At 42.3% G+C, this 21907-nt stretch overlaps 1 protein-coding gene across 2 annotated transcripts; it reads right to left on the bottom strand.

Moving 5' to 3' along the window:
- Positions 1-3791: 3791 nt before the first annotated feature.
- mapk6 (mitogen-activated protein kinase 6) lies at positions 3792-20415 on the bottom strand. 2 transcript variants are annotated; one of them, XM_038700642.1, is made up of 8 exons: positions 20218-20415; positions 15147-16024; positions 14699-15016; positions 7702-7846; positions 7197-7361; positions 6874-7069; positions 6486-6603; positions 3792-6218 (listed from the first exon to the last, which is right to left on the bottom strand). In XM_038700642.1, the coding sequence occupies exons 2-8, from the start codon at positions 15381-15383 to the stop codon at positions 5112-5114; spliced, it is 2286 nt and encodes a 761-aa protein (XP_038556570.1). In that variant the 5' UTR covers positions 15384-16024; positions 20218-20415; the 3' UTR covers positions 3792-5111. The 2 variants fall into 2 exon arrangements, with proteins under 2 accessions (XP_038556570.1, XP_038556569.1); XM_038700641.1 differs by lacking the exon at positions 20218-20415 and adding an exon at positions 16847-16991.
- Positions 20416-21907: the final 1492 nt, after the last annotated feature.

Genomic DNA, 21907 nt, shown 5'->3' with positions numbered 1-21907 from the left:
AGGTCAGCTTTGTTTTGGAAACAAGTAATCGTTATTGTGATGGGAATGTATGCAGGCTTTCTTGTGAGGGTGGCTTAGAAAACTGGCCACAATGTGGAAAATGAGGACAACTGATAGGTCTATCTTTCTTTCCCTTTTTTTTTCTTTTCAGGCCTACTCGGCCATTCACCTGCAGACCTGAGGACATTTGCTCACAACTGTGAGTACAGTACAGTGATCCTCAGATATGTTTATCCATAATGTTAGTACAGATCTCTGGAAGCCCCCAAAGATGATTATAATTCACTCAATATCAGTGCTACTTTCTGGACACATACAGTATAACAAAAACAAACAATAATACAATGTTGTGGAGAAAGCTTCATTAAGATTACTATATAGGGGGGGGGGAACTGTTTTCAGGGAGTCCTTTCTCAAATAGACCTTTATCGTCTTCCTGAGGGCAGGAGGTCAAAGAAGTGATGAGCTGGATGTGATTGTTCTTTGATGATGCTGTGAGATCGGCGTAGGCAGGTTCTGCTGTCACAGCGGACCTTCAAGTACTCAGGTTTAAACGATTGGGTCACATTCTTCATAAATATCTGTGTATCGACATAGTGACCACTCTCTTCATGAGCAGTTCTCTGAGTATCTCTGTTCTCTAGTAACTCTCCGTTCTATATCATCTATACGGTCTGAGATTCTGGGATATTCGGGAACTACTTTATTAACAATTCATTATCAGGTTATCCGATTTCAATTTATGAAATGGGGGACAAAAGATAATGAGGCTTCAGCAGTCTGAATCAGCCAAATCAAGTGGGTATATTCCTGTCCCCAGACAGACAGTTTCCTTGCTGAGCTGCAGTGGAGGAATAGCAACACAAAGAGGGAATTTCATACTAAAAACCACTGTAACTTCAGAAGACAGTGACACAGTTTGTCTAATTCAAACAGCTGAATCTGCATACTATGTGTCCAATGTCTAAATCGAACAAGGAAGGCTTTTCACAGCCAGTATGTAGAGGTGGAATTGACACTGCAACCACAGTCTTTCAATGAATATGTTGGGATGTGACATTATCTGCCTCTTTTTTTTTTTTGGGCCACTTACTTGAGCCCAGTGCAAACAAGTAGTGAACACAATATTGACACATTCATCTTTTCACAAACATTTACTTATTTACACATCCAGCAGTTTCAGAGCAACATTATCATTCATTTGTGTCATACGTGTCCACTGTTCCAAGTCCAACTTGCACTCTCTTTTAACTCAAGTCCTCAGGGAAATTGACATACTGACCATACTGGCTCTTTAGCTGCTCAATGCAGTCACTAACTGTGTCTGTCTGCTGTTTGGTGATGAGGAGGTAGTGTACAATAGGTTTTTGCAGGAAAACAGCTGCCTTGTGCAGCTACAACGATGTTATCAGAGTGGTGAGTGTGAGCAAAAACAGTAAAGTTATGGGCCAGGCAGCAAAACAATCAACTGCAATTTGTTAAAAAACCTCTGATAAGCAGATGGAAGCTGCAGATTAAGGTTGTCATTTAATTCTTATGATAAAAAATGTTGATTATAGCTGCTTTAGATTTTTTCCAAATCTGCAGGTGATATTTTTACTTTGGTGGACTTTGCTCTCCTGCAAGGAATCAATCAAGAATGCTGAATTTGGAAATCTGACATCAAAACCTTTCTTAGAAGTCGTATAAAATTATAAACTGATCTGATGTCAGTGGTTTAGGACACTATGTAACATTGGCAGTAGTTAGTGAAGGTCCCTGAGAGCTGATGTCTATTTATAAAGGCACTTTGTGTTCTAACTTTAGTACCCAGCGCTCTGCACAACTGAATATGGACACACATTTTGACACTGAGGAGCCATAATGAGAGCCTCGTTGTAGCAGATAGCTATTGGAGGCTTGTGTTTTGTCTCCACATTTATTCAACTACCCTGCAAAGACCTCTGCCAAACAGATCCTCTATACTGAAAGTAATTTCAGTACTTTCCGTTGGAGAAAATTTTGTAGAAACTTACATTGACTCCAAAATATCACACTATCTCAATATTTAAGTTTAAGTTAGATCTTCAACATTGACTTTTAATTGGACTTTGAAAGAGAATAGTGTTCATGACCTTGCAGGTGATGTGTTACACTACTGTCAGCTGACAGATGGGGAGCTGCTTATCCTGGATTTGATTTTTAATCTGACAACCTCCGGGCCTGAGGGACACCTCAAAGGGTGAGGCACGAGTGGTAGTCAGGAGAACGGAGGAGGGAATGTGGGAAATGACGTATGTAGGTGCAAGACTGGGGGGAAATTCGTAGCACTTAGTGCGGATGAAGTAGCAGCAGAGTGGAAGGATGGAGGAGTTTGTCTCATGACGATGGTAATGGGGAAACCGGTGTTGACATTTGAGCAGTGATGCAGACAATCAAATCAGAATCATCACATCTTTCTGTAGAAGAGAGAACAAAGACTGAGAGAAAGAGGAAGCTGCAAAAATGATATGACATAAGATAGGACGGGAGTGAAAATGGCACATGATATTTAGATTCTGACCTACATTTAGTCTTTAGGCGCTCCTCTTATTCTATCACCTGTCAAAGAAAGTCAGGCATCTTAGTTTACCTTTCATCAGAGTATTCCAGCAGGGTTCAATCACTATGGCTGAGGATTGCATTGTTACCAAGTGAACAGAAAAACAATACATAGCTGGCCTAAATTTTCCCAGCAGGAAGTAGCAGCAGTGAAAAAACCAAGCACAGCTGTAGCTGATTATAGGAAAACAACCCGCGCCTTTGTACCACAGCTTTCCCCTTTCTGTAAGGTTAGAGTTGTTCAAATGAGTCTCTGGTCTGGACAGAGAATCATGTGCATCATAAACCAGTTTTCAACCGGTTTGGCTCACGTATGCAAGTTAGTTAAAATTGGCCCAACCTCGATCAGCTACAACTTGCATCAATAGTAATAATTCCATTTGAAATGGTATGCTTTACATGTTATGCTGTTTTACTTTTATACTCAAGTATGTTTTGCACACACATCCTTTTACTTAAATAGCATTTTGAATGCAGCAGCTTTTTACTAGATTTTTACTGGATTAACTGCTCCTACTGTGAGATCCAAAGAATCAGGTTTACTCCCATGTTGGCGCATGAAGCCAAACATCTATTAAGAAAAATGCAGACTATTAATGTACACTGTAAAATATCACACTATCTCAGTATTTAAGAATTATGCACTACAGGAAACTCATGGCTACATGCTTTTGGATAAATAAGACACCAAAATGCCCTTCTTGTGGTGAAAATGACTCCCCACTAGGTGTTCCAGATTCCAGAATTGACAGTCAGGGTGACATTAGCAATGTCACCACAACCTGCAGGGACCCACTGTCATAATCTGATGTAGTCAAGTTGTCGTGAAATTTCAAGTTTTAGAGAACTTTAGAAATACACATAGTAAGTCCAAGTAGGTTGTGTGTCTCTATTGCAAAACAGGCAGCCAGAAAATGTGCATATTAGTTATGGAATTCTGTTTCTCTGCAGCGTTTTATACCTCAAAGCTGGTGAGACTGTTTACCAAGTCGACAGCTCTGATATGGTGGTCTGAGCCAGAGCCACATTTAGCTGATGATTCAAAGCTTGTGTCCCCAGCACTCAGTGTAATTTAGTCTGCCTACTTATCATTAAAAGTGGGGTCTAGAGGTGACAGCACTGTAGTCAGCACGTCTTCACCGAGAAGGATCTTGTGGCTGTGCCGTCATTAGGTTAGTCATCCCTGACCAAAAAGAGAGATACAGTCTGAACTCTTTGCCAGTAAATTTATTTTGAGATATTTTGTAGAACAGGGGAACCAATGATTACAAAAAAAGTCCATACATGTTCTACATGCTACACCTTAACCTAATCCATCATGCTTGCCTGGAAAAAGTACATAGAAATTTAACAAAAAGTACAATTAAAACTGACATACATTATACTCACCATTAACTTTACTTTTGAATGTACCTTTCCTGCCTCCATGCACGCAATTTTTTTACATTACATTTAGATAAAAAAAAATTAAGACTTTTAGGCGCTTCTTTAAACCATTAAGCAGTTTTTCCACTAAAGACAGAATGCACCTATAAATAAAAAACAAAATGAACAAAAAGAATATCCATTTCAACAATATTGGTGGAAAATGGAAAGCCTCAACTTGTTTCAGAACATAACAGATGAATTTGCATCCTACTGTAAAACAAAAAGGACACTTACACGCCCATATAGTGCCGAAATGAAACTGGAAGTCTGTCCAACTCCTAAATCTTCAATAATCACATTGAAATAACACCATTTTGATAAAATAAATATCGCACATCTGTTAGAAATAAATAATGATTACTGAAACAACTCACTATGTTAAATGCTAAAGTGAGACAGATTTCATCTACACGACCACTTCATTTCATGGTATGAGGATGGTCATGTGTGTAAAGCACTAGTGCGGCTTCGAGTGTCTCTCGCGGCTGTTACCTTGAGGTAGATAACACATTTACATTAACGCCTACGATAATGGTTGCTGCTGGCATCATGTGTCAGATTTACAGTATGAAAGGGTTATTAAGGAAGCTTTCACCGGGGGGAAAATATCAGTCATAAACAAAAAGTTAAAAAAAGGACAACCCCCCGTTGTATCCCATCCCAGGAAGGGGTGTTTGAAAGCACTTTTAATGCCTACAGCAATGTTAGCGTCAACCTCCATCCTTCCTTATGTCACACCCAAACCTCATCTCCTTAATCAGAATTCTTCTCCTGCCACCCACCCATCTTTCTTCCAGCCATTTCTCTTTCTGTTCATCTACAGTACTTCAGTTTGCAAGTGACATGCCATGTTTAGCAATGAGGGCGTAGACATTAACCCATGAAGGCCTGGCGATCAAGGCTCAGAGTGATGACCACAACTCTTTAAATATAATAACTCACTCCTCTCAACTCTTAAAACAACAAAATATAATAATTAAAAGTAACCATAATAAAAAAAAAGGTATGAAATGATTCAAGTACAATAATATACCATATTATTATTTTTTTTTAAAAACATAAAAACAAAACTGCAAAGATTGTGAGGGAGGATATATATTTCTTTAATTAAGATGTTTGAAGATGCTGCTGTATGTTTTGTGGGCAATTTGTGGGGAGCATTTGACAGCGCAGGGAGTGAGGGACGCCTGGATGGATTTTAGAGGCAAGTCATCAGTGCTGTCAAAGCCGGGCAGGGCCAGAGAGTCCAGCTGCATATTAAACACAATTTCTGTGTTCCTGCCGAGGAAGCTCTCGTCCAACTCTCTCACCTCGGAGGGCTGCGGCTCCGAGCAGGCCACAGTCTCTCCAACCCCCTCTTCCTTCCGGCTGAACAGACGGTCCAGGTAGCTGGTGTACGAGCTCTCCTTCTGGAAGTGGTCCTCTTTGCGAATGTCCCAGCATGCTTCATCTATCAAACAGCCGTTCTCCCCGACTCTCTCCCCGGAGCCGAAGCTCTCCCAGGGCTGAGCAGGCCGGACAACGTCCCCGCAGACGACTCCCGACCCTCCTCCGCCTAACTGGGCAAGGTTTACCAGGCACTTCTCTTCCTTCTCCTGACTGATGGACTTTGACATGGAGCCTGAGCGGGGAGCCTCCAGCTGAGAGACGGAAGAGTTGAGCTCATTAAGGAGGCCCACCTCGTTGAGCAGGGCCACCTCCTGACAGGGCTCTGGCTGCAGGCTCAGTTTTATGGTGCTGGCGATGAAGGAGTCAAAGTCAAAGCCTTGGTTCTGCTGGCCTTGAGGCTTCTCTGTCTGGTGTTTCTCCTGCTCTCTGTCCTTCTCCACCGGACTCTGGGTCTTCTCTGCCTCCTTCAGAGCAATCTGGGCCTTCACCAGCCCGTTCTTCTCGCACTTGCTCTTGGCCTTGCGATCAGCCTTCTCCTTGCTCTGCTGCTCCTTCCAGTTGGAGAGGTCGATGATGAGCTTGGGTTCGTAGTAGTGGTTTACTTCACTGTCTCTCCATATGAGGTTGTCCAGGTAGGAGGGCGACACAGCCTTGTAGTTACAGGTGTGGCTACACTGTAAGTCACAGTATTTGTTCTCGTGGTGCCCATCATCGTCATCGTCCTGCCAGGATCGCTCAGGCAGGAACAGAGTGGAGTAGTCGAAGGATGGCTCATCGAGGAACTTCTCCCGATCTCCATCAGCATATTTACGAGGATCCACCTGGAACCAGACAACAACCACCATTTAGCCTTTATCTCTTCAAAAAGACACCTGGTAAAGCTTTAGTTTACAACACTGAAAGCCATTTTCTATTTGTTATGTATTCTTTTAGCGCAATACAAAAAGCTTAACCTATGTATCCTCCCATCTGGAAGCACATTTTCACAAAACTCTTATCTATAAGCATTCAAAATGAATTTCAGCTAAACAGAAATAACTAATTGTTTGAACAGAAGTATACGATGTTTGTCAAAATTCAACACACACCTGGACTTCCTCCTCGTCCGTTACGTCAGAGAGTGCCCTTGGGTCCACCTGAACTTCATCTGGGTCGTGGGTGCTGTGCAAGTGCCAGTCAGCCTCTGACAGCTGGCTCTCATGATACCTGACGGAGTATGAAAGAGACGGACTTAAAAACTAAAAAAAAAAAAAGCTCTAGTACAGGATCTGACGATGCAAACAAACCATTAACCAATACAAAAAAAACAAACAAAAAAAAACTGGTGACCTGTCTATCCATATTATTACTGTTTATTTAGCAGACCACAAAGCAAACTATTCTCCACTGAAAAATGTCTGAACAGGGAAAATACATAACTTTGCATTTCCGAGCCTGGTCACAGAGCGCTTGGCGAGGGAAAGTGAGCAAGCATACCTGTCCCAGTTGTGGCTGTGGCTCTGGTCCATGAGCAGGATATCATCTACTTCATCCTCAATGTGGAAGGGGTGCAGAGAAATAGGCTCATCTAGGGGGAAGGAGTAGTCAGCCATATAGGGGTGGGCTAGGGCCTCCTCTGCTGTCAGGCGATCCATGGGGTTGAAGGTCAGGATCTTCTCCAGGAAATCCAGGGCTGGAGAGAGGGAGGACAATGAGATTATCGAGTTGGAAATTTTCATGCGAGATATGACCTTGACACCCGTCTTTGGTCTGTACTTCACAAGCCTGCAAGTACTTCTGTATGAATAAGTGGTACTCACCCTGGGCACTGACATCAGGCAGCAACTTGGCTAGTGGTGTGTGAGGACAGGACATGTCGTTACGGATGAAGACTGGGATGACGCTGTGGAGCTCCTGTCGGTCTTCCTCCCGCAGTACAGGGATGGACTCCAGGATCAGCTGCATCTGTTCCAACTCGTGGGCCCCTGAAACACCGGGCAAACAAACCTCAGGTGCTTTCTTAGAAGAGTAAGACAACATTCAACATCTTTCGTAACTGAGTTAAGTTTGTTTTGTTTTGAGTGCAGCAGATCATAAGAAAAGAGTTTTTTCAGTTCAGCTCAAGGCAGTTTCAACAAACAAGAACAGTCAGCAGCAGCTGGATTTGCAAAGGAGAGCAATATGGATAATAAAAGCAGACTGACTCTGAGCCAATCTCTGCTCTATATTTACCTCAGAGTCAGCCGCTTCAAATATTGCTTGCCGGCATGTTTGCATATGAGGTGTTACAGTGAGTCACACATAAGATAGTGAATCAACATTTACCTGCAAAGAGGGTTTTCCCTGTGAGCATCTCAGCAAAGATGCATCCAGCTGCCCACATGTCGATAGCTTTGGTGTAGTTGTTAGGAGAGAGCAGCAGGCGGGGAGACCTGTACCACTTGGTGACCAGACCTTCAGAGAGATGGCCCTGTGTTTGAAGGAGACATGGAGTATTTAGTGAGGGAAAATAACTCAAAATGAAAGTATGAAGAAAGTACGACAACCATATTTTCTAAACCCCCCCCCCCCCGTTTATGAACGGTTATGTCCTCATGTTTGGTTGAGGCTCTGAAATCCGTTTACCAATAATGTGCCTGCATGTTTATCTACTGTTAACACAAATCCAAGAACAAACCATGCCTGCTAGTCCATGCTAAACCACACAACCCCTGTGCCGTCTCCTTGACAGACCTGACCTGGTCACGTACACAACACAGCACAGAGACAAAGACCCCAGAGACAAATGGGGGGGCCGACACGTGCAGGCCCTGTCAGCAGTATGAGAGCGCGATAATCCCCCGCTGCCATGCACTCCACTCTCACACAGTGGCTGACTACTCACTGAACACTCAACACAAAAGGAAACTGACCTGTGTGATTGTGTATGCGTGTGCACACACACACACACACACACACACACACACACACACAGAGGGGGAGGGGTGGTGGTAAAACAACACCCATGCTGCCCTCTCTCCCCCACATGCAGTGTAGTTTGTGGTGAGACCAAAATGGTCGTCTCACCACTGACCCAGGCTCATGTTTCTGCCCTATGCTAGCTGCAAATACTTGATGTCACTCTATCCTGGAGTGTATCACTGCACGTCCTTGTTTTGATGGGCCTTAGGTATGGGCCGGTTACCAGTTTCAAGATATCCCGTGGTATGAAATAGCCATGGTTTCAAAACCACTAAAATTTTCCGTTCCTGCAGGATGAGCAGTTTTTATGTTTCATCAAAGACAGAAAGTGCAGGAATCCTGCAGGTTGTGTGCAGTAAAGAGTGTAACACGACCTCTCCCCCTCAAGTTGGTGCGAGCAAGTCAGTCAACTGTGTATAGGATGGCGAAGAAACGGAACCCCTGAACATTTTCCCCTGTCAAAAAATACGGAGGAAATAGGACAAATTTGACATCCCATCTATGGGACCACCCATCATTCTTTGCTAAATTCAAGACAACATTTTCTTGAAATTAACATTTGCAACATGCTAACAGTCAGTATTACTATTGGCTTGTTACCGAGGCAGATAACAAGGCTAATTAAGTAGCTAACATCAGCTAGTTTCACCCCTCACGTTACTACACAGAGCGAGGAAGAGTACTAAGCGATTTAGTATAATAATTAAATTTAGCTGGTATCACGTCTATACTTGTCTTTAAGTCTTACATTCGTTAAAAATCATGACATTTAAAAAACAAAAAAAACAAAACAAAACGGAAAATAAAACTGCTGCTGTTTGTGGTGAGACCATACAGACGGGGAATGTGAGAAACACTCGTGCTCTCTCTCCTTATACTGTATATGTGCATCAACACTGAAATAACAATCGATTTTATAGCATTACTTGATATTATTCTTAGCAGCAGTAGTGTATGCTGTTGTTGAAAATTAAATTATATTGTGTTCAATGGAAAATGTTTTTTACCCAAACATTTGAAAACTAAACATTTTAGAGCAGTAATTGCAATACCATGATACCGTGATATTTTTGCTTAAGGTTATCATACTGCTAAAATCTCATGCCTAATGGGCTTATAAATTACACACCATGTAAGACTGCAGATAGAACACCTTCCTTTAGGTAACCAGCTAATCTGTTTGTCTCAAGTGTAGCCGGGGCTTTTACCAAGATGCTGATAAAGTGGTCGAGGGGTTATAAGGGGAATTACAAGGTACTGACACACACACGGCTGTCAAGCACCCATTCTGAGAACAGAAACCAAAATCAGAAATACTTCATTGATCCCTGAGGGGGAATTCTTGTGTCACAGTTGCTTTCTTTGCACATCAAGGCACTGAAAGGAATAGAAATTTTATAGAAGTACTAGAAGGTTGTTATGTAGAATATAAAGAAATATGAAAATCTGAAAATAAATATAACAGTGTGGAAATGCACAGTATATGACAGACGTGTAATGCTAAATTGTAGTAGTGAGTACTGATAGTGTTGAGGTGGAACATATAAATCACTAAAAAGTGCAGTATTCCACAGAATACCGCACATTATTTCTGGAGTTATTTCTGAACAGCCAGTAAACTGTCTGACCTGTGTGAATGTGGTAACAGTAGAGAAATAAATGAATAAATGCAACAAACTTAGTTGCTACAGAGATTTGATTAGGTTAGCTTCAGTTCATTGTGTGGTGTATGATGGACTCTGAACTAAGAAGGAGCAGATTAGAGTTTGCCTACCAGCTGAGGGCATAAAATGCATAAGGTAAACATTCCAGTTCACATTTTACATTTACTGATCTCTCTGTGAGCCACTCACCACACAAGACAGACACACGGGCATTAAAGCATAAACCATCTCAATACCTCTGGCAGTAATTGGTGAATAACTTAACCACCTGACTAGACCAGGCTGACATTTAATGATTCATAGAAGTGGTTAGTCACAGCAACCTTTAGCAGGCCTGACCAGATGTCAGTAAAGGTGGTTTTGCTGCTTCACAGAAACTGGTGACTGTGGACCAAAATGATTTACTTGCTGACACGGAATATATTTGAGGCTTAACTGTCAGAAACAGACTCCAGACTGGCATGAAGGCCCGTCGTCCTCTAGTGGGATCTGTGTTTACAGCCCAGCACTGTGCAGCTCGACTGGATTCTGCCAGAGAACACCAAAATTGGCAGGTCCGCCACTGGCGCCCCCCCCGTTCTCTTCACAGACGAGAGCAGGTTGACAATGAGCACGTGACAGACCTGAAAAGAGTCTGGAGACGCTGTGGTGAACATTATGCTGCCTGCAACATCATTCAGCATGACCTGTTCGGTGGTGGGTCAGTGATGGTCTAGGGAGGCATTTCCTTTGACGGCCACACAGACCTCCATGTGCTAGCCAACGGTACCGGAATGAAATCCTCAGAGCCATTGTTAGGCCTTACGCTGGTGCAGCGGGCCCTGGGTTCCTCCTGGTACAGGCCTATGCCCGGCCTCATGTGACCAGAGTTTGAATCCAATTGAGAACCTCTGGGATGTTATGTATCGTGCATCCGATGCGGACAAGTAGCACCAGACTGTCCAGGATCTCACTGATGTCAGGGAAGAGATCGGAAATCCCCCAGACCACCATCCGCTTTCTTATCAGGAGCATGCCCACAATATGTTGATGTTGTTGGGAGTGCACACAGGTCCGTGGTGGCCATACACCCTACTGAGTACATTATGAGTTGCAGTGACTTCTTTTTCGGTGAGATTCTGAATCCAGCCCTCACTCAGTTGCTGATTTTAGTTTTCCATTGTTAATCATTTTGTTAAAAAAAATTTACAATGTACAGTAAAGAAACTTTGAACTATTTTATTCATCGAGATCTGATGTGTGATTTAAGTTTATTTCTATCTGCTCTATGGCTGATCACCATAATTCCTGCTACTTGTGCTTCTTGAAGACGATGATAAAACTACAATTAGATGCAAGAAACTGCAGGATCTTTCCAGGTTGGAGAAAAGTAAGGGAAACCACCTCTCTAAAATTCAATAAGCCTTAAATCTGTTCCCCAGCATTTTTCTTGTTAGATTCTGTGAAGTCTGGTGCCAGACAGGCCTGTTGCTGGCTGAATAACTAGGTCAAATGTGTGCGCGCTCTTGCAGTTGTGGTTTGGAGTGTGCATGATCCTTGTGTGGCAGAAAGGAGCTCTGTGAACCCTTCAACCCCTCTTTTTATAACATTCCTGAAAATCTCTATATCTCCACAGATTGCTGAATTTTAAGCTGAGGCACAAGATCCAACAATTAAGAGTTTTCCAAGTTTACATTAGTGCAACTACTTTCACTTATAGCAAAATGCAAAGACAATTGTCTACATCAATATAATATCTGTATGTCCCACTCACGTCTGTCTTGGGCCTCTAGCCTTCTCTTCAAAGGACAAGACTTATATATAGTAAATAATTTGACAGACTCAGATAATGTGACATGTAAAACTAAACTGGGTTTCACCTCATGCGTTGCCACACTGAGCAGATGCGATATCACTTAACTAAGGCACACATTAAAATGTGTTACACTATGCTGGAGTAGTTTACACCCTCAGCTTCATTTGAAACCAAAACAGCTTCCAATGGTAAACCTAAATGGATGAGTGTTATAGCCACAGCCTTCTCTTTGTCTTGTTAAAAGGGCGGGCTACAACTGGAAATGTACACAGGCTTTAGATCAGCTACAAATAAGGCCCTGAGCAAAACTCCCACAACGAGACAAAGAGCTGGCTGGAGAAAGGAGGGGAATAGGGGTTGGAGAAGTTGGATGAGTGCACGTGAATTCTTGTCATTCTTGATCCTGGGCCACCACGATGGCCGGCCTTAAGGTTTCACACCGGCAGAAACAACTCGCTTTCCCAAAACAATGGAAAGATAGCACAGAAATACAGGTAGTCTTGGCAAACTTTATACAGCATACTTAAAACAAAGCCACGCAGGATTAATAAAAGCCTGAAGGGAATCATGAGGAGTTATATTTTTATTAACCCAAGCAAAGCAAAAAAAGTAGGAACGTGTAAGGAAAAGGTGTAACAAATCCTTGAGCCTACAACACTGATGCATCTAGATACCTCATTACTGAAACTATGCCAAAACCGAGGTTCACTGGTAAAGAGCGCTTCTTTATTTAGAAACAACGTTATTCAAATAACTTGCACTCAGCCACACAGCCGCTCTGGCTCACCCAGCCTGCAAGAAGTAGAGCGTGGTTGTGAAAGTAAATTTGCCCCCAGTGATTTTACCCAAATGTCTGTCCAACACTAAAACCTGTTTTTTATAACACCTCCACACTTCACTGAGCACCATAGTATCGTGTAGGGGTGATGGGATCATTTTCAAAACAAGTCTGGTGTGAGACACCAGATGCACAGTCAATCAGATGACGATAGGTGTCATGAAAAAGTGGCTAGTTGAGATATCTCACTCCCCACCACCACAACTATTGTTATCATAGTTGAGACAGACAAAACACAGCAACACAGTTTGGAAAGGACAGCAGGGTCAAAGCCTATTAAAGTCAGTCTGACTGTAGCATTTGTATCCTTGACAAAAACTCAGCAGCAATAGTCTGCTGCAGTACTACAGCAGACAATAGTCAAACACAAGAGAGCGGAGTCCCAGTCAAGCAGCTTTTAAATACCCACTTGCCTGCATGGTTTCCATCAGCCAAAACTGCTTATATAGAAGGGAAAAAGCCCGAAAGGCCTGCATTAAGGGAGGAGTGCAGTAATGTTGAAGGGGGGCGGGGGCAGGGGTGGGGGGGTTGAGTTTCTCACACAGTGACTCAACTGTGTGAGAAAGTCAGCTAACAGCCTGCGCCTTCCTCTTCCTATTGCAGAGAGATCTATTGTCTCCATCATAGATATGAGTCATATGAGAATACAGAAGTGTATGTGACTACACCGCTAAACCTTAGTAGTCGTGGTGAGCTGGAAATGAGCAGTTCTGGTAAACAAGTGTGTGTAAAGTCTATCTCAGTGTAATGTGTGCTGTGAGCAGGATCAGGCTGTGTAAGGGATATGAATGAGGGTATGCCAGACAGAGGGATCAAATCACGTGAGCCAATTTCAGACCCTCCAATGACTAATCTGAGACACGTGTAAGCATATGACTGCCTCGGTGTTCTAAGGAGATCCAGCAGCTACAGAGGAGAGACTTCCCAACCTAGATTTCCCTCACACCACCATATGGCCTTCAACTATAATTTTCTCATCTTTTATAAAGGTGACAGAAACACACAAGGGTAATACAAGCCACCCACCTGGCTACAATTAGACAGGGTGATCCATATCTTTCTAATACAAAAGCAACCCATACATTTATATTGCTAATTACACTGCAACACAAAACAAAAGTTTATAGAGTGTATTAAAATGTGTACATTCATCATCTGGTGTGTTGACATCTGGCTTTTAATGCACTGGTTTACATTATCCCGAAATGTGATGAGACAAGGAAAAAGCCAGTGACACAATGAACAGTCGTCTGCAAGACCCAATTTTCTTGATTCGACGTGATAATGGAGGTCCGCCCTCCTGCAAATGGAACCGAGGGAAAACTAGTACTCTGATATAAATAAATCGTCATATATTTTAATGCAGCATGTCCATAACAGATCTGCTGCAGCCTCAAGCCGTCAACATCATTAGAAGCTGACAAAGGCTTAGGGCTGAACTGCGCACGCTACATTCAAAGATTTGATGTTTTTTTTTTTTCACCTGGGAATGTGGATTATCTTCATCTCTGTTAAGCCACATTATCATAAACCCACTCATTTCAGTTTTTCCCACAGAATGACTAACTGTGGCGAGGGACCAGGTGCATGTGTAACAAAATACTTCTCTGCAAAAGGGGTCACCAAATATACTTTGGCGGCCATTATTATCTCTGTGCGGCCCGCCCATGTACAGTCTGTATGTGGGAAACACACTTTGAATTGTTACACCCGTAATGGAAAAACTCAGTTCCCAGGGTTGGGTTTTCCACTGCCTCACTTCTCCTGACAAGGGAAACAGAGGCGTTACCTCAAGGAACCACACCGCATCTTGTTTACGTTCTGCTATGAAACTGCGTCACCCTGGGGGCCACCACATTACTGGGCAATAATGTAAACATCACGTGTCAGAGCCAAAAAAGCACTCATTTTTGGCCAGAAAGTGTGTAAACATAGTTGTGTTTGTTCTTCTTAGAACTCTAGTCAATGTAGCATCCGCTTATGATAAACCCCTATGAAATTCAGATTCCAAATTTCCCACAAATACAAGACTGACTGCAACAGCTACTTAGAGACTGGTCTTACCTTGTGAGAGTAGTGAGGGTCCATGATGCGGGCCAGCCCAAAGTCCCCGATCTTCAGTACCAAGTCCTCTGTGTTGACAAAGAGGTTGGCAGGCTTGAGGTCGCGGTGCAGCACATTGGCAGAGTGAATGTACTTGAGGCCCCTGAGGAGCTGGTACATGAAGAGCCTAGCGTGGCCCTCAGACAGAAGCCCCCTCTCTAGCAGCTGACACAGGTCTGTCTCCATGTACTCCTGCACAATGTAGACAGAGTTGAGCTCTGTCAGGGACACCACGTCCTCAGTTAGCCTGCGACCGCTGGGGCCCAATGTCTCAAACACCTGGTGACATAAAAAGAAGGGTCAGTGTTTTTAAATTTGACATGAATTCATTCGGTTTTCTTTCAACCTCAAAAAAAATAAAAAATATAACTACTCTTTGCTACTTTGTTGCACACCCCTTGCAACCTACCTTGACAATGTTGTCGTGGTCGAGGCGTCTGATAATCTTGATTTCCCGCAAGGCATGCTTCACACTCTGGGGGTCGGTCAAGATAATTTTCTTCACGGCTACACGCTTATCACAGTCAGTGTCAACTGCTGAGAACACCAGGCCGTTCCCTCCGTAGCCCAGAGGCTTCAAGTCCATGTAGCGCGAACCCAGATCAAAGCCATGGATGTTCATCAGTGACTCAAACTTCTCTGCCATGATGACTATTTTTGGCGTTTGCGCCAAGCTTCTGCTATCTATAAGCTTTGGTCTCTGACCGGTGTCAAGTCCAACTTGAACACCAACAGGAGTTTATCTGACAATTCCCCCACCACTTTAGAGGCTGAGCTAACTGACCCCTGTACAGACGACTACCAAGTCCCCCCTATCTGGCCTTCACTGTCAGATGTGGGGCACTAATATGTGGGTAAACTTTCTTTCCATCTTGAATAAGCCACAAAAATAATAATTTAATTCCTCCTCCGATGAGTGGATATCTTTAACTGAACAGTTCCTAGTTGACTAGTGTTTATAGACTGCAATGGAATGGACTGGAATGGGGCCAATTAAAAAACACAGACTATGTTAAACTATAAAAGCATTTAGTTGCATGTTTACAGTGCAGATACATTCAGTGTATGACTGGTCCTGAGCAGCTTTATATGATATGTGCTTAATTGCACTGTTTTCAGATTTATTTATGTATCTGTCTCTTGTAATTTTCCTGTCACCTGATCTATGAAACTGAAATTAGTCTTGACCTTAATGTCTTCAAAGTAATGTTTCGCTCTCAATGATCAGGTGGCTCAAGCTCGCCACAGTCGCAATCAAAGCTATCCTCCATTTTACTTGGGAATAACCTGAAAGACAAGGCAAAAACAGAACAAAAAAGCTAAGAAAACAATAGATGGAGTGGCAGAATAGAAATGAGTTCATGTAACAGGATATTTCCACAAACTAACCCGCCCTTCCAAGAAGTCACACCTCACCATTATTACGTTTATAATATGTTAAGGATTTCACAAAAGCAATAGACAAACAAGAAACTGTGTTATTCCGGCTTTAGGTTAAGCGTGGTGTCAATAATAGAAACTAACCCTCCCCCGTCCGGTTTAAACGCTCGCTGCTCCGGTTTCTGGGTATCGATAAAATTGTGAGATAAAACACAAGAGGCTGAGCTATGATTAAAATCCGCTTAACGTTACATACCATACATTTACAGCAAACCCACCCGCTTTTATTCCGAGTTGTACATGTTCATACGGTCTATTTTGGCCTTCACTGAGTCTGTGACTGGCTGGCGGAAAAACCCCAGGAATAGAAGCACTACGGCAAGCTGACTTGCTAACGTTACTAACAGACCTCCGTCGACTTGGTTTTAATTTATCACATAAACATTGCCACCCGCTAACACACACACAATTATACGTGGAAAACAAAGCTCTCAAGACACGTCCTATTTCGTAAGTAGCAAACAAAACGTTAATGTGAAACCCGAAGATACCGCGAACAAAGGGGCTGTTGTTGGCGGAGGCTTCTGACTACGTGGTAACGGCTTTCCTTGCGCTAAGCCGCACAAAGCCGACGTTGGTTAAACCGCTAAAAAACGATCGCGAATCTCCGGTGAAATGACATACCATGTAAATAACAGCACACAAATCGACATATACGAAATTACTTACAGTCCGTATTCGTCGCATTGGTTTCGTTATATATTTAATCAAACCTAGACGAGGTTTGACTGCTCTCCGCTCTCGAGTTCTGCGGATCTGTTGCAATCGCCATTTAGGCTGAAAGGGCGGCGGTGACGTCAAAAGGCCGCCTTCATGAACTATCGGAAATATCCCTACTTCTTTGAGAGCCCTTCACAGATTATACTGTGTGATGAGGCGATCATTTGCTGTGATGATAAGGTATGGTTGGCCTATTACAAATATAAGTATATAAATAAAATGTAATATATTTTATATATTGCTGTATTAGCTATAAATTATATTCTGAAGCCACTATTCTGTTCATTCGCTAATTTAGATGCAGGAAGCTAGTGCAAAAACGGTTGTTAACTAACATTAACTGCTTTATCACCAATTAAATTAAAAATATATTTATTACATTAAGTGACGTTATCTTATATGTACATTTTCATATAGCTATTTTTCACAATCCCAAAAACAGTCTCTGTCTCATCTTTCTTGTAATGCCTTTGTTAGAATTTGTTAGGCACTTATAAATATGTAGGCTAAATGAATAGAATGTTTTTTTTTAAATATTTGTCTACAAATGATGGTTGAAGTGAGGTTTTATATGTAAAGTACATAATTAAATAAATAAAACAAAAGCCACAAAAACAGCTACTTAAGATTATGGCAGCCTTAAATACTGTAATGTGTCAGATATTGTGGGCTGTCTAAGTAAGCAGTACGGAGCCTGTCGTTGTAACAGCTCCGAGCCGTACCTGAAAGCAGCAGTAGTCGTATTCAAAACGTGTCTGGCTGAATGAGGATCACGTGACAGCGGTAGATTCAAAATCCAGCAATATTCAATATTTATGATAACAGCATCAATGATGCCAATAACGCTGTCAGTAAACAAGATTGTTACAAGCATATTTATGTAGGCTAAATATAACACCTTCAAAACAAAGTTCAGCCACAGATGCAACTTGAAACAAATAAGCATCGACTAGGCTATATGCCTTTTAATCCCAGTAACGTAAAGAAAGACATACAGATTTTACTAAACATGTAAAGAAAGACAGACAGATTTGTACTTTTATAATTTTTTTTGCTGTCAATAGTTTTATTTCACTGCCTCCAATAAACAAAATGATCTGTGATAAAAGATGAGGGAAAAGAACATTCTGAATTTTATTATCTGTCCAAGGAGAGATGAAAATGCTGCAGACCAGGCGCTGTAACAGTTGCATATCTTACATGAGTTAGAGATCGCGCAATTTATGTTTTCTTCTTTCTATTTGCTGTTTATTATTTCACATTCTTCCCAAATAATATACTATAAATGTATATACGCTAAATAATAAAAATGTAGGCATAGGTAGGCCTGCCAATATCTAGACCCCCCCTCTCTTTACAGGCTGGTATTTCTCCTATTTTACATGCGTTTGTTTTGTTTTTTAATGTAGGCCTACAGCGCTTGTTTGTTTTATCTTAGCAAATACATTCTTGTTATCCGGATTAGTCCACAATTTGTTTCCCCAATTGTTTTTTTGTCTTTGGTGGGAATTATTGTTGTTTTCAGCTTATGGCACGCAGTATTGCATTAGTCAGTGAGAAAATCGCTCATGCAGGTCACTCACTGCGGCTTGCGGATTTAGAAAGTCCATCTGGCACCGAGATGCGCAGGGTGTTTCTCTTTTGGCGGTCCGCCCTGATCTTCCTGCGGCTTACACATCCCGAGCAAAACAAAGTCAATAGATCAACGAAGGCACTGTTTTTCCTTGCTCAGATCCGTCATTCAGACTGCGGATTTACGGTGTCCTACAGCGCATGGCCCTCTCTGGCTGTGGATACTGTGAATGGATGAATGGATGCATGCAGCAGCATCACAACCGCAGCAGTCTACATCAGCATCCGCAGGCAGACCATGTGAGAACCCATGTGCCCGAGAATGCAGATGCCTCTCACAGGTCGGGATGGGCTCTGCGATGGAGAGCAGAAACTGCATGCGCACTGAGAGGGATGCGACAGACTTGGAGAAAGACTCATTGTCTTTGTTATTAGAAATTATATTGGGCCTACCTTAGTAAGCTATGTATAATGACGTCGTAGTTTATGACGAGATTTTGTCTCACACCAATCCCAAAGACATAAAGTTAAGTAATAATGTATAATTGTATCTTGCTTAGCTAAAGACAGACAGAATAAAGGGAGGTTCATGCAATAGAGCCTCGGTTTGCTGAGATATACTTAGTACAGCCTACTGTGTTTAAGGTAAGTTTATTGACTTTGCCACAAGAGAGGAAAGGCTTGAATGAACTAGGCCTACTTTAAGAATTGTAGGTTTGCAATGAATGTTTAGTAACTCCTGCTAAAACCATCCAAGTTTTGATTTCCATCCTCTGGGCTACTCAAAGGTCAGAGGTCATGAGACATTTTGAACCAATGTCCTCCTGTTGAAGGATGCACTACCTTTCCTCCCAGCCAAGACACTTTACATCCTCCACAAGTCAGAAACCATAAGAGAGACAGTTTAAAATGTCCTTTCATTAGAGTACATAATATGCTCAACTTGCACAAGCCTATGGCCTCCTTTCACAACCCTCCCTGATTGCTTCTGATTAAAGCTATTAATAATTAAAAATCACATTTGTGGATAAGGTATTGGCACTTGCTTGCCCCATGAGTGCTCTTTGCCCTCTGCTGTAGATGAATGAATAGAGGGGAGAAGGTAAAGCTGTATCTCACCCTACCTGTAGGGGTCATAAGATAATTCCCTCGCACTAATTGTTTTGGAGAAGACATATTTAAAAAAAATAGTCTCCCTCTTCTTTATAATCGTATTCCAGTCACAAACAACTACTAACAGTGTGTCTCCAATGGGGTCCATACAGCCTCTTCTGCAGGCCTCCGACAAATAGTTGACATCAAGTCTTCACCCAACAAATTGTAAGATGAATAGACATTACAGTGGCATCTATTGGTGCCACTTACAGTTACTATTAGTGCTGTACTACTGTAATGCTCTATATGGTCCAAATCTAACACTGTACTGTGCTGCAGTCCAGTGTCTCTTGTGTGACGAATGAAGTTGCACACATGTTGTTTACCTAAGTTCATCCACTGGTGATGGTGGTATCACTCCCACACACACTTTCACCTGTAAAGAGAATCTGAGTGTGTCTCAGCCACATTCCTGCATTACTATACTCCCACTTCAACACCAGACGTATCACCTGTTCTTTACGTTTTACCTGTTCTCCACGTTTAATTGTTTTGACCTATTTCTTGGCAAAAACTGGAATATTCTAACATCACTAACACATTACAAATGTCTATTTGTTCCTTACGGAAAATGCAATCTTCATGCCACTTACCGACACTGAAATTCTCCTGAGACGACCGGAGCAACATGGTACAGAAGTTAATAGTCCAATCCAGGAAAATTAACTGTATATCCAACACTGCCAGGCAGACAGGTGGAGGGGTTTTCTGCGCAGTCCAGTATCTCCCTGTATATGTGTGGGTATGTGAATGTATTCTCAGAGCTTAGGCGGTGTGTTATCCTACTCCATGTGCCTCTGGTTGTGAGGTGGAGCTCCATGGACAGTTAATATAGGCCAGGGAGGAAAGGGGAGGAGACTGCTCTGTATGGCATGGCCTGTCAGTGTGTCAGACCCACTACCAGAAGAGTTCAGTGCCACCACCTCTCTCTGTCTCTCTCTTTCACTGTTAAATGTCTTACTCTCCCCCCAGCTAGTTAGTGATTCATGACTTTTATCTGTTAGCTTAAATTAAAGGATTACACTACCCTAAAGGGTTATGAATGTTCTGCATTTCTTTGGCTTAGGAAAACGCTCCAAAACACATTTGATTGAAATGAAAATACATGCACATATTGCCATAAACAAGGCAGATTTTTATAACATTACAGCACATGCACACACCATACTGTCTGTGGAAGAAGACACTTTTATGTGTTTGCAGTTCTTCCTCTGAACGGGAGTGTTTTGTGTTTATCAATGGGGGGTTTATGAAGTGGTGATTCTAAAAATGCCATAGAAGAATCTGTTTTCCTCCTGCCCGACAACTCCGATTTCTTTCCTTCCTTCAACCCATATCTGCTACCCATGTCTGCCACTCTCTGCTTGTGAGACAGGTCCTGCTGGCAGGGCTCCCTCCTCTGTCTCAATCTGCTTGTCAGAAGGCAGGTTGCTGGCATCTCAACAGACTTTGGACTGTAAGGAAATGTGTGCATGTGTGTTTGATATTTAAACCATACTGCTGAAGGGACCGGACCAGCTGTGTGTTGTCAAAATATCTGAATGGACATATGAGGAAATGAGGGCAAAGCTATGGGTTTTATTGTTGTTTGAGTATATATTGCTTTTCCTCTGACTGCTCTCTTATCATTTCTACCTAAGATGAGCATATGTTTGTGTGGGCGTGCCGCTATGTCAGTCTACTAACACCTAACACTCAAAGGATAGCCTGTATGGGCACCATTAATGAATTTATCACTTATTACCCTGAATGAGTACAGTGAGAGTCTGTCTGATAGTCTGTCTCACTGGACCTGAAGCCAAGGTGAAGAATGGATCAAGACAGGGCATGAATTCCTGCATTGCCATTCATTTTAGTGGCCATTTGACCCTTACAGGAGCTGTCTCATGTTCACTTCAGATACCACATAACTGGGGTATTTCACAGTATTGTGAAAGAGGCCTACACACCCTCTGAGACTGTGTCTCCAGTATAAGGAGCAACATGTTTACGTAATGGCATCCTTTATGATTTGATCTACAGTAATTCACAGGAAAAGATTTCTGCATTCTCCTATACTTGTTTGATTACTTAATTTTTTTTAAACCTATCTGGTCTTTGCTTGAGATTTTGGAAAAAGCCTCCTGTTCACACCAGTTGACTCAGAGCAAACTGGCTGTCTAATCTAACTGCTTTCTGTTCTGGGATGTTTCCCTCTTCCTGTGTCTGCATCGAGGATGTCCACTCACAGTCAGGTAAAGTAAGATTAGCGTGTAAAGAAACACACAAATTTACTGTGTGCAG

The sequence above is a fragment of the Micropterus salmoides genome, unplaced genomic scaffold (assembly GCF_014851395.1).
Source record: "Micropterus salmoides isolate LMB-PRFRI ecotype aquatic unplaced genomic scaffold, ASM1485139v1 Ms_hic_scaffold_6, whole genome shotgun sequence".
Lineage (NCBI taxonomy): Eukaryota > Metazoa > Chordata > Actinopteri > Centrarchiformes > Centrarchidae > Micropterus > Micropterus salmoides.
The sequence above is the reverse complement of the archived record's forward strand: the minus strand, read 5'-3'. Positions and strand labels throughout refer to the sequence as shown.

What these genes read in the sequence shown, in the direction of transcription:
- mapk6 (XM_038700642.1), bottom strand. Translation starts at nt 15,383, where the DNA reads ATGGCAGAGAAGTTTGAGTCACTGATGAACATCCATGGCTTTGATCTG. An exon ending in ACCCTCACTACTCTCACAAG is followed by an intron (nt 7,847 to 14,698) that starts GTAAGACCAGTC and finishes CTTCAAACACAG; the next exon opens with GGCCATCTCTCTGAAGGTCT. An exon ending in CACAGCCACAACTGGGACAG is followed by an intron (nt 6,604 to 6,873) that starts GTATGCTTGCTC and finishes ATACTCCGTCAG; the next exon opens with GTATCATGAGAGCCAGCTGT.